We start from the raw sequence: 13,169 nt of genomic DNA, 5'->3' as shown, positions 1-13,169 counted from the left end.
TATGTGCAGCGCAGCGACTGTGTGCGTTCCCGTTCGTTGGAACAGCAAGTAGGGCAGAGGAGTAGACGGGGCTAGAGAGGGCTTCTGGCAACCTTGCTTTCGTCTGGTCGGTCTGGCTGACTGCAAAAGTGTGTCCGAAGGAGGGTTTTTCTTTTGGACAAATCAAACAGTAGGCCCCGAACATCCGCTTGCTGGCCAGAGCGTAGCCATAGTGTAGCTACTTCCTTTTTTTGTGTTAACATTGTGTGTTATTGGTTCAAGTGCGTATAATCCACCGTGTGCGACCGCTGTGTCTGTTGGCGATTTTGTTGAACGGGATAATCGAAAGCACCGTTCGTCGCACGGTGTTTTGTGTTGTGTGTCATCGGTGTCTCAGCGTGCACAAGAGTGTTCTGCCCTACGGCATAGACTGACCCCGCATCGGGGTTGATTTTCCGTTCGAAAGTGGAGTGGTCTTCCGGCAGCGCAGCGAAGCGGAATGCCGCTCGAATATCTGCAAATGTTTGTTTATCTGCTGCACAAATCCAAGTATCGAAGAAAATGTGGCCCACCGCCTACGGTGGCAGACCTTTGGCGTGCTGCACTGGTGCTGTTAGCTTTATCGTGCCACCTGGGCCCTACCACCGTCTCGTGTCAAGGGTTGACCGGGATGGCCGATTCCGCCAGCCGATGCACGGAGGTACGCTGCATGAACGGTGGTGTCTGCAAAAACGGAACCTGTCTCTGCCCGGACGGCTGGCAAGGGTCCGAGTGCCAATTCTGCGGTGGTAAGGTTAGGTAAGTGCGAGTCATACAAAAAAAAACCTGTTTGTAGCTGGGCGAGAAGGAAAGAAAGCAAAATGCAACAACCACTAGCTCCGTGCACTTCCAAGTGCCGTCCCAGTGACCTGCATTTTGTGCTAGAAACAACATCCAACATAGAAGTATGAACACCCAGAAACAGTCGGACGGAGAGCGCTCCTGGATCCTTCCATCCAGCCCAAGTTTGGCCCGATATGCAGTAATCAGATTAAAGTTAGCAATCGGAAAAGCGTTGGAAAAACAACAAGCAGGAAAACTTTGGTGCGCAAGCTTTTCCGCGGGTGGTGAATCCAATCAAATGCTTGCATACATTGGGGTGCGTAAATACGATAGTTTTGGTCCAATTTGTGTCCTAGGTGTTTGTACGAACAGCTGTTGGGAACAGAAGCGCTTGCAAGAAATAATAGCCGTATGTAAACGTCGCTTAGTAGTTATAAATAAACAACGATACAGGGGTGTTTTTCTACAACAACGTTTTAATGCAATAGAAGTAATCATTGCGGCATCATTCGGTTCACGCTTTGATTCATCGTTTTTGTTAATAACAACAATGATTAAAACGAAAAAAGAAACATACCACCACCACGAAATCAAAACAATGCCCAACATCGAAGGAGACCATTGTGGATGCGCCGGATCGAAAAATAGCTTCAACGGAAAATTAGGTTGCACTGTGCGATGTTTCTTTCCCCGTCGGTGTGCGTTGCGTCGGTGAGATACGCTTTTTTCGGGTTCGAATGGTTTTTTTTGTGTCTGGCTATTCGTGCTTTGGCAATTTGGTGCACTGGATTCGGACTTCTTATCTACTCGGGAACGTTAATTACGTCTGGATGATGGTACAAAGCAAACACCCGGCAAAGAGAGGTCGTCTCGTCGCGTTTATCTTGCATTGGGTTGTTTTCGTTTATGTATGGGAGCAAACTGGCAGCATAAGACGCCAAGTAGGCTATGCGTATCACTAAGAAATAGAGTGATATGAAGGGAATAATGACGGAAGAGTATATCACGAGGTCAGAAACTGAGGAATTGGTATCATAAATGAGTTGTTTGTTTGAAACACTTGAAATAGTAAGACTAGTTGAAATGTGTTAATTACACACACCAGTTTGATTTGCAAATTCCCGTTTGATAAATTAGTTACGTATCATTCCACGCGCGAATCGTTGTCATGACGAACTAATGAGCTTACTAACGGCCGCTTTTCTCTATATTCCAGACTGACGGATCCATCAGGCAGCATCCATGATGGGCTCGGTAACTATTCGATCGGCGTCAAATGCAGCTGGTTAATAGATGCCCGCGAACACAACACCATCACCGATAAGGTGTCGAACGGTGGTCCCACCCAACCCTCTGTAATACGGCTCCATCTAGAAGAGTTTGCCACCGAATGTGGCTGGGACCATCTGTACGTGTACGATGGTGATTCCGTCGAATCACCGCTGCTTGCCGTATTTAGCGGGTTGATGTATCGGAAAAATTTCACCATCCGCCGAATACCGGAAGTGTTTGCCCACTCCGGTTCGGCCCTATTACACTTCTTCAGTGACGATGCGTACAATATGTCGGGCTTTAACATTTCCTACCAAGTGAACGCTTGCCCCACGAACGATTCATCGCTCAGCTGTTCGGGCAATGGCGATTGCTGGAATGGGGATTGTAACTGCAACAATGGGTTTACCGGTGCCGCCTGTAACATTCCCCGCTGCCCGAACTATTGTTCCGCCCATCTCGGCCATGGCGTGTGTGACAAGAAGCAGCAACGGTGTGTCTGCAGCGGTGGCTACACGGGAAACGATTGTTCGCAAACGATCGCCCACGGTTACTGGACGGCGATCGATGCCGGCGAAACGGAAGGCTTTGCACCGCCGGGCAGTGCGTCACACGGGGTGGCCGTTTTCCACGATACGCTGTACGTGATTGCGGGCGAAAGTTACGGCAAAGCAGAAGCCCTGCTGTATATGTACGATTTCAATGGGAAGGTGTGGGAGACGGCCCACACAGAGAGTAAGCCGGTACCGGAGCTTCGGTACGGTGCGTCAACGGTCATCTTCGGCGACAAGATATTCATGTACGGTGGTGTGATCGAGGGCAAAGGTGTGTGCGGCGAGCTATGGGCGTTCGATGTGAGTGCAAAGATATGGGAAAACATCACCGTGAAATCGGAACAGTGCAACGAAACGTACGAGATGTGTGGACCGCTCCGTTCAGCCGGACATACCGCAACAATCGTGACGAACTACGATCAAACCGGTGCCGGTGGAAAGAAGATACTGTCAGGTGGTGGCAGTTCGCAGAAGATGGTGGTCATATTTGGCCATTCGCCACAGTTCGGGTACTTGAACACGGTGCAGGAGTTTAACTTTGGGACCCGCGAATGGAAGATAGTACCGACGCGCGGTTACCCGGTAAAGGGTGGTTACGGCCATTCGGCCGCTTACGATCCGCTGCGGGAACGTATCTACGTGTACGGGGGCATCGTGTCGGAGAGTGATAGCTCGCAGTTGCTAAGCAACAAACTGTTTAGCTACGAACCGCACGAGCGTCTCTGGACGTTGCTGGAAACAGCGCCTACTGCTCGCTTCTTACACACGGCCAATTTCCTTACACCCGGACTGATGATGGTATTCGGCGGTAATACACACAACGATACTTCGCACAGCTTCGGAGCGAAATGTTATTCGCGCGATCTGATGGTTTACGATGTGCTGTGTGACTCGTGGCACACGCAACCCATGCCGGATGATCTCTACGCCGATCTGGCGCGGTTTGGCCATTCGGCAGCAGTGTTTGAGCGTTCGCTGTACATCTACGGTGGGTTCGATGGGCAGATGATAAACGACATGCTAAAGTTCACACCGGGAGAATGTCAAGCGTTCAATCGTACGGAGCAGTGTCTTAATACGCGACCGGGTGTAAAATGCGTTTGGGACATACAGAAGAATAAATGCATGCCAGCGGCGGCGGTTCAGCGCGAACGGTTGTTCGACCGTGACCAGGAAGGTTTGGAGGTGTGCCCCAAGAAGAGCCGGCTTGTGCTAACGCAACAGGAGCTGATGGATTACGAGCTGTGCAGTCAGCTGACGACGTGCCAAGGCTGCGTATCGACCGCGTACGGTTGTATGTTCTGTGGCATTGGCAATGGAAAGGGTATCTGCGTGAAGGAGAAGTGCCCGGACGTGTCGTACACGTTTCGGGCCGATTTCTATCCCACCAAGGCGCTGAAGGACTGTCCGGATAATGATGAGCATGTGTGTGCGCAGCTGCACGGATGTCACGCCTGTACGGCGGTGAGCGTTTGCCACTGGGACTACGAGCATAGCAAATGTCAGTACAGCCGGAACAAATCGGGCGATGCACTGAACGATGCCTGTCCGCCGGCCTGCTCTGGGCTGACGTCTTGCGGTAATTGCACACAGGAGGAATGTATCTGGTGCCAGAATGAGCAGCGGTGCGTGGACAAGAATGCGTACACTGCCAGCTTTCCGTACGGGCAGTGTCGCGAATGGACGACAGGTTCGAGTAAGTGTCGGGCAGCTAGTAGCGGCAAAAGTCAGTGCGGTTTCTATCGCACCTGTGCCCAGTGCCGGGATGATCCTGCTTGTGGTTGGTGTGACGATGGTTCCATGACCGGGCTGGGTAAGTGTCTGCCGGGTGGAGACAGTGGAGCACACGAAGAGACCGAATGTCCGGCACAGCGCTGGCACTTTACGCACTGTCCCAGCTGTCAATGTAATGGCCATAGTACTTGTCCCGATTCGAAGACGTGTAAGCAGCCCTGTAACGATCTGACGATAGGCACGAACTGCGACAAGTGTAAGTCGGGCTACTGGGGCAATCCGGTCAATGGAGGCATCTGCCAGAAGTGTGAATGTAACGGACAGGCTCAGTACTGTCACAGCGAGACGGGCAAGTGCTTCTGCAGCACCAAGGGGCTGGCGGGTGATCATTGTGAAAAGTGCGACGCAACCAACCACTACCATGGTGATCCGAGTCGTGGATCGTGCTACTACGATCTGACGATCGACTACCAGTTTACGTTCAATTTGTCGAAGAAGGAGGATCGTCACTTTACGCAGATTAACTTCCGCAACTCACCGGTCAAGCCGGATATCGATGCCGACTTTACGATCACGTGCAGTGTGGCGGCACGGATGAATATCACCATCCGGACGGCCGGTGGCATCGAGAAGCCACTGTTTTCGGCTGTTAACTGTTCCACGTTTCGGTACCGGTTTTCCAAGGCCGAACATCAGTTCGGTATCGAGGACAATGTGACACTGACAACGTTTTACGTGTACGTGTACGACTTTCAGCCACCGCTCTGGATACAGATTGCGTTTTCGCAGTATCCGAAGCTGAACTTACAGCAATTCTTCATCACCTTCTCAACGTAAGACTAATAGATTTTAGATTTTTATGAAAATAATTATTCAACTCGATTGAGTTTTCCTTTGTTGCTCTGCTGTACAGATGTTTCCTTTTGCTCCTCGTCATGGCGGCCATCCTGTGGAAGATTAAGCAGCATTACGACATGTTCCGGCGGCGGCAGCGATTGTTTGTTGAAATGGAACAAATGGCGTCGCGACCATTTTCGCAGGTGAGCAATTGAAAAGTTTTCAAATCGGTTGCAACACGAAAGAGAAATTAAAATTTGGCCTTATTTCGCCATAGGTTTTGGTCGAGATTGAAAGTAGAGAATACAACGAGCTATCGCCCGCGGTAGAAAATATTACTGCTGCACCGCGGAAACGTAAAAAGGTAAGTGTTTTATTTAAAAAAAAGCTGTGATTATCACACAATTCGCTCCTTTATACTCGAATGCACGCGAATGCTTCATTGAATGCAATGTAATGCTTCTATTACTTTACAGGACTCACCCAGCCCTATCGCACTGGAGCCATGCGAAGGCAACAGGGCGGCAGTTCTTTCGCTTCTAGTCCGGCTGCCAACGGGTATGCCAAATGTGTGGGATATCCCATTGTGCGCCAAGATAATTAATTCTATTTTCCGCTGCTTTTAGGTGGCCTTCAGCATTCTCCTCCTGGTCAATCGGCAGGTCTTGCCGTCGCAAGTGCATTAGTAACGTTAGGGAACCCACGACGCTCGTCGATAGAACATCCGAAGGAACCTAAGACTAAGCGTAAGCAGAGCCAACACCCTGATAGTTGTATATAAATATCATGTCTACGTATATCCATCTGGCGGGCAACCAAACCCATTATGCCCTCCGTATCCGATTGGTCCTTTTGTTGGAGCTAGAGCCATGGCATGGCATGGCCATGCCTGTGTTGCTGAACCTCGATAGATATCCCAATGGGCATCTCGTGCATCGGGCAAAGTATCCATAGCCCAACAGGAACAACAGATACTGAAAGTGATGAACACAAAAACGAAGCTTTATCGGTAAAGCGAATGGTAACTGGGCATTGGGCGTAGTGTAGAGCGTTGCGAGCAAAGTAAGCAAAAGTAAGCGAGCATAACAAAGCCAAGATAGAACTCTTGCAAGCCTGGATACAAATACAGAGTCTGAGACTAGGTATACACGACTGCGCGCGTGGTTTACAATAATGCTAATAATTAATTACACTACCAATAATAATAATAATGATAATCCCGAGGGCAGCAGGGACAGCACCCAGAAAGGCATGGAACGTGAAATACGCGAGTAGAACGCACTAGGCCTGCATTACTTTGTGCTACCTTTGATTAACGTTTTTCTTTTGCTCCCTCACACAAACGCGTAGTGCATGCAGAACATGAATGCATAGAGATAATTTTTAATTGGATTTTCGATGTTAATTTAATGGCAAGTGTATATTGTGTATCATTTGGGGGCGAAACCCCATTATGGGTGCATTGTTTTGTACAATAGAATCCCGTTACGGGTTTGTGTTGGGTCGGGAAAATTTATTATTTTGGCGCCTTAAGTAAGTTTTTTTTTAATAGTTTGCAAATTCATATAGGTTACTTGCAGCACTAATAGCCTGAAATTTAGTCAGAAATCTTAAATTTAAAATTTTGTGCTTAATTCACAACTTTTCCCTATCTTGCAGAAAGGAAAACTTTGAATATCGCAATACCGATTCGTAACGGTAGAATCCTTTTTTCCAAAGCCCGGTTTATTTGCACGTTTGCAATCTGTCCAGCTGGTTTTGCATTTTGCTGTACAATTTGTACAAGCCTCACAAACGGCTTCACAAATACTCATTACAAAAATGTTTCTATTAAAGTAAATTATTTACGCATTTTGGTTTCGTTGGACCCCCGTTGGATTTTTCACATCTCCTTTTATTGAAAGTGCTAAAACAAAGTCAACCGATGCTGAACGCATGTGTTTAAGTCTTTTCCTGGGGTTTTTTTTAATACAAATTCATCTAATTCCGCTAGCAGGCCAAACGTACTGTGTGGGTGTGTATGTATGCGGAACATGAATCATCGCCAAATTCATGTTGCCGATTTTATGCAAAACAATGACTGAAAAGAACTCATAAAACAAGCACCACTAATGGGCATGAACAAAAAGGGAAACCCCCGGATATGTATTAAAAAGAGCCGTGCGTTATGTGGTGTAGAATTGCTGCTTAAAGGGTAGTGGAGCTTGTAGTGGTATAGAACCCGTACCCGGAGAAAATCTAAACCGTGCATAAATGGAAAACGAAGGGTTAGCGAAGGAAACAACATTGTGATGATTATTAGATATGTATTCGATTGAAAAAAAAAACGCATCGTTTTTATCTTTTCCGTTCTGTTCGGCTCGTAGTGCGTGGTTTCATTTTTTGCCGAAACTGGAACAGTGTTATAGGTGATCTCCATCTCCCTGTTTTACCATTGAATCTGCCAATGCAGTCCCGAGATCTGCACAGCGAGAGAGAGAGAGAGAGAGAGAGAACGAGCGAGTGCTGATGATTATGTTGCTCTGATCTTCTTCCTTGCACACAAGGACCTACACAGTGTACATTTAGGCATCATAATTAGCGATAGGTTTCATCAACCAGGATCTGTGTGTTGTGTTCTCTTTTGCAAAGCATTAGAATTAGAATTCAGCAGGTACAAGGGCGAAGGATAGCGATCGAACGGAAACTAAACAGGACTAATGGTTTTTAAAAACTGATCATCGTGTGTGCGTTAAATCAAAATTGCTGGTACAGGCGGCAGAGGATAAAAGCCAAACCGGTCGGGGACCGTATAGCTATTTTAAAAGAGTTGATGCAAAAGCGAGCTATTATTTGCAACGAAGAAAACAAAGATTGTAAACTGAACAACACAATCAGCTTTTGGGCATCAGATTAGAGTTTTGTATGTGTATCCCGCTACATTCGAACTGTACCGCGTTAAAGGAAGCTTCTTAATTTGGTGTGAACACGAAGGAAAGAAAGCTAAGGAACAAAGGTGTAACATGTCCCCACTGTAACGGGAAGCTTTTGCAGCCTTCCCGTTAGTTTAGCGTATGCGTAGGGTGTGTGTGCTCGTGTTTCGTTTTAACGCAGAGACTGTGACTATGATATATGCATATACATACTGAATATATCTATATATACTGAACATATTTAATTACGAGAGCAAAACAATAGTGTTTCCGACACACTGTGCACACGTTTTAATCCAAACCCGTACGCATGTGGTCACTGTGTATTGGTCGGGGAGGTGTATTCTTTCAGTTAGGAAGGATGTTTTCTGTTAGCTAGTTTTGGTTTTGTGTGTTTTTGTTAGGACTTATCCGGCAGGTGTATAATCGTGCGATGCCGCAACGATTGGGATTCGGTATCAATACGGTTAAGCAATAAGACGAATATCGGGCATGTCCAACCGACCGTTCGAGCAGTAGTAATGAGAGTGGCCGCAATAGAAACAAGAGAGAAAAAAAACAGATTTTAACCAGATTGAAGCGGATCACACCCATGGCGAACGCAGCAATATAAAGGAATGGTCTATAGTAAAGAAGGGATAGTATCGACAACAAGAGAAAGACGCATAAATACACACTACTGAACAAGGCAGTGCGCAAAGGTTAGTGGTGAGTTAGCAAGAATGAACGCGAATTAGTATACAACAAGAGGTGCGATTTGTCACACTACGAAAGATGGTTCGGAGCAAACTTGCGGTTTTTAATCGTAAAGCAAAATCAAATAAAACCACTCCACTCATTTAAAACAAAATCGAGAAGATATGAAACGGATGGAACGAAAAAACAAAACAAACCAAATTAAGTATTTTATGGCATTTTGTTGCGGTAATAAAAGAAAAAAAGGAAGGATTCAAATGCAGCTTGAAAAGAGCATAAGACACAATTACGGTGTTGCTTGCTGGGTGGGCGTAATGTACACAAAAGGTAAGATAAGTTATATTTTATTTTAACATTTATAATCAGGGAAGAAATTCCTTTCAGGACATACTTTTTCTTCTTCTTCTTGAACTTGTATCTTTGTGGGCAAATGGGTAAATAACTAGTGACTGCAACGTTGCAACAAACGGACAGTATTTAAGTTGTGTATTTGAGTGTATGTGTGTATCTGTGTGTTAATATTAAGCAAAACCTCTGAAGGTGGTCAGTATAAGATGGAGAAGGATGTAAGGGCAGCTCCATTTCACGACCTCAGTGCCTGCAATCGGCTCTGCATCTCCTTCATATCGTCCTCTTCATCCTCCTCCTCTTCGGCCCGTGACGTCGACGGTTCGTCCTTCGTTGGGTTGGCGAGCGGTGTGGCCGGTGCTTCGCCCAGCTTGCCAGCCGTTATCTCCCACAGCACATGGTCGATCTCCTTTTGCGCTTCCTCCTCCATCTCTTCCACGTCCTCGAGCGATTCCATCGTTTCGTCGATCATCTCCTCGATGATGCCGGCCTTCATCATCTCCTTCGACATTTCGCGCATCGAGGCGGCCACCTCCGGTAGCTTCACGAGCGCCTGCATCGCCTGCATCACCTCGGTCGATTTGGCCAGCGAGCCCGCCACCCGCACTGTGGCCATCTGGTTCTTCATCTGTAGCTGCACCGAGTTGATGTGTGCCTTGCTGGTGTAGATTTTGTTGATCGCTTTCCTCGATCGGATGAGCTCTTTCGCCAGTATCGTGCACACCTCTTTGTCGTTCTTTTTCGCCGCCTCTTTGAGCGAGCGCTTAATTTTGTCCTCCTCACGCTGGATGGAACGTATCTGCCGGTCGAGTGCGAACGATTCTTTGCGTAGCTTCGACGACCATTCCTGGACCTGCAATGCAATGCAAGTGTCGTGTGAATTCGTGCTGTTTTCCCATCCACCAGCTTTGTGTGCTTACCATATCTTTTGGGTTTCGGTCCTGGGATTTGCCAAAGAGGCCCATGGTTGCACGATTACAGCACGACGGAATAACTAAACAGCGATGAGCCGCACGAGAAACACCGGCGCACGGTATAAGCTAGTATTGCACAAAAAAGCACCAAATAAATAACTAATGAATAATCGAAAAAGCTTGTGAAACGCGCACCTTCTTTGCTTCTTTTCACAGCCAACTTATTGTTGCGTTTGTTTTGTTATGATTCACTCACAAACAGAGCAGTCGACTCCGAGTGAAGGAATGAATGCCCTTGAGTTTGACAGTTTGCCGTTGGGTGTTGGGTAATTAGCTAACTTTTAACAATGAATGGAGTGTTTTAGATATTTTAGAAGAAATAGAAACTTAAGATTAGCCTTTTTCTCTCCGTGTATTGCGTTTCGTGGCAATTTCTCATTCATAAATTAGGTAAACAAACCCGCTCTATTCCAGCGTAACCTTGTGCGGGGGCTTGTGTGTGTCGCAATTTGACAGCTGTTACTGTCAGCACACGTGCAAAATCAAAACAAACCAGGTGAGCTGCTCTCGAACGCGGTGGCCGTGCAGGCGGCAATATTTTTACCGGCTTTGTGGTGACTGGACGAATTACACAATACTGCAACAGGGCACCAAAATGTTAATAAATGCACACAGATGGACACGCTACTGCCGAACGGTGTTAAACTCGGTACAGGTAGCGTCGCGCACAATGAACGGTGCTCGCCGAATATTGGTTCCCAGCAGTACTGCAGTCGAACTGTACCGGGGTAAGAAGGACGATAGTAAGCTATTCACCCCGATTCCTATACGACCCAGCCCGGACGATATAAATGTCGGTGCCGAGCTGACGGGTGTGTTAGATAAGGCGGAAATGCTGAAGGTGATATTGAAGTTCAGCAATCGGAAAGAAATAAAATTCCTCTGCCTGGAAAATGGGATCGATTGTAAGTGATGTGCTGGTTAACTTTGGGGTTCTTTCCGTGGTTAATAATATGCATTTTTGAACATTTCACAGCGAATCTTCAACAGCAAGCGTTTATCAGCTTTCGGAAGTACTGTCTCGAAACAGATGCACTGCCGGCCGATCTACACGTGGTACTTAGCGATATACTGCAGGGAGCGGGCCACGTAGATGATGTCTTTCCTTACTTTTTGCGGCACGTGAAGCAAATTTTCCCACACCTCGAGTGTATGGATGATTTGAAGAAAATATCTGACCTTCGACAACCGGCCAACTGGTACCCGAATGCGAGGGGCATGAACCGGAAGGTGATTTTCCACTCCGGTCCCACGAACTCGGGCAAAACGTACCACGCTATGGAACGCTTTCTCACCGCCAAATCGGGAGTGTACTGTGGTCCTTTAAAGCTGCTGGCCAGTGAAGTGTACAACAAGAGCAATCAGCGAGGAACGCCTTGCGATCTGGTGACGGGCGAGGAACGCAAATTTGCCAATGCTGAAGGCAAACCGTCCGCGCACGTGGCTTGTACTGTCGAGATGACGTCCATCAATACGCCTTGTGAGTTTATTTGACTAAAAAAAGCAGTCTAGAATGTATTTGGAACCTAATTTTATGTTGGCTTTTTGTAGATGAAGTAGCTGTAATCGACGAAATACAACTGCTAAAAGACGTTGGCCGTGGATGGGCATGGACGAGAGCATTCTTGGGTTTGATGGCGGAGGAAATTCACGTGTGTGGTGAACCGGGAACGGCCGACCTGCTCCAGAAGCTGTGCGAAACCACTCATGAATCGCTCGAGGTGCGCAACTACAAACGGCTCACGCCACTCCACATTGAGGATCAAGCACTGCAAACGCTCGATAACGTTCAGCCCGGGGACTGCATTGTGTGCTTCAGCAAGAATGACATTTACGCAGTTTCGCGCGAGATAGAGGCTCGCGGCAAGGAGGTGGCAGTCATTTACGGTGGCCTACCGCCCGGCACCAAGCTGGCCCAGGCGGCCAAGTTTAACGATCCGAACAACAGCTGCAAGGTGCTGGTCGCCACAGACGCCATCGGTATGGGACTGAACCTAAGCATACGGCGCGTTATCTTCTACTCGATGATCAAACCAACGATGAACCAGAAGGGTGAAAAGGAGATGGACACAATTTCGGTGTCGGCGGCACTCCAGATAGCGGGTAGGGCCGGCCGTTATGGCATGAAGTGGGAAGAGGGATACGTGACGACGTTCAAGGCGGAAGACTTACCTACCCTGAAAGGCATTCTAGCCCAAACACCGGATCCACTCGCCCAGGCAGGGCTTCATCCGACCGCAGACATGATCGAGCTGTACGCGTACCATCTGCCGAACGCAACTCTCAGCAACTTGATGGAGATATTCGTATCACTCAGCACGGTCGACGATTCGCTGTACTTTATGTGCAATACGGAGGATTTCAAGTTTCTGGCCGAAACGATACAGCACGTACCGTTACCGCTGCGGGCGCGCTATATTTTCTGCTGCGCACCGATCAACCGCAACATGCCGTTCGTGTGCTCGATGTTTCTGAAGTACGCACGCCGGTACAGCCGCAACGAGCCGGTTACGTTCGATTGGCTGTGCAATCAGTGCGGTTGGCCGTTCCAGCTACCGCGCACCATTATCGATCTCGTGCACCTGGAGGCGGTGTTCGATGTGCTGGATCTGTACCTTTGGCTGAGCTACCGGTTTCCGGATCTGTTCCCAGACGAGAAGCTGGTACGCGATATACAGCGCGAGCTGGACGACATCATACAGCAGGGCGTGTTTCAAATAACGAAACTGTTGAAAAATTCGGAAACGGCCGTTTCGACCAACACGCCCGACGAGGATTCGTTCGTGATGCGGCAGAAGAAGAGCAAGTACTATCGGGAGGCTGGAGCCGGTGCGGGTGGGACACGCGGTAGGCTAACGGAGCGGCTGTTGGCGCAAGGACTGCTGACACCGGCAATGTTGCAAGAGTTGAAGCAAGAATGGGACCAGCAGGCGAAGCGTACGGGGAAGGGTGGCGCGGAGGAAGACGATGACGATCCGTTCGACGGTGGCAAGAAGGGATCATCGGGCCGGCGAAAACTTACCCGTGGAAAGGGAAAGTAA

General features: G+C 48.1%; 3 protein-coding genes across 3 annotated transcripts; 2 read left to right on the top strand and 1 right to left on the bottom strand.

Annotated features, from left to right (window-relative positions):
• Positions 1-478: 478 nt before the first annotated feature.
• Positions 479-6,006, top strand: LOC128719132 (attractin). The gene is made up of 6 exons (XM_053812754.1): positions 479-777; positions 2,018-5,194; positions 5,275-5,401; positions 5,476-5,562; positions 5,675-5,756; positions 5,825-6,006. Exons 1-6 carry the CDS (start codon positions 479-481, stop codon positions 5,977-5,979), a joined length of 3,927 nt encoding a protein of 1,308 aa, XP_053668729.1. The 3' UTR covers positions 5,980-6,006.
• Positions 6,007-9,389: 3,383 nt separating this feature from the next.
• On the bottom strand, positions 9,390-10,119 carry LOC128707130 (charged multivesicular body protein 3). The gene is made up of 2 exons (XM_053802077.1): positions 10,075-10,119; positions 9,390-10,007 (listed from the first exon to the last, which is right to left on the bottom strand). Exons 1-2 carry the CDS (start codon positions 10,117-10,119, stop codon positions 9,390-9,392), a joined length of 663 nt encoding a protein of 220 aa, XP_053658052.1.
• A 604-nt stretch (positions 10,120-10,723) lies between these two features.
• LOC128707726 (ATP-dependent RNA helicase SUV3 homolog, mitochondrial) lies at positions 10,724-13,169 on the top strand. The gene is made up of 3 exons (XM_053802685.1): positions 10,724-11,033; positions 11,105-11,608; positions 11,680-13,169. The coding sequence occupies exons 1-3, from the start codon at positions 10,724-10,726 to the stop codon at positions 13,167-13,169; spliced, it is 2,304 nt and encodes a 767-aa protein (XP_053658660.1).

This window comes from Anopheles marshallii, chromosome 2 (genome assembly GCF_943734725.1).
Source record: "Anopheles marshallii chromosome 2, idAnoMarsDA_429_01, whole genome shotgun sequence".
Classification (NCBI taxonomy): domain Eukaryota; kingdom Metazoa; phylum Arthropoda; class Insecta; order Diptera; family Culicidae; genus Anopheles; species Anopheles marshallii.
The sequence above is the reverse complement of the archived record's forward strand: the minus strand, read 5'-3'. Positions and strand labels throughout refer to the sequence as shown.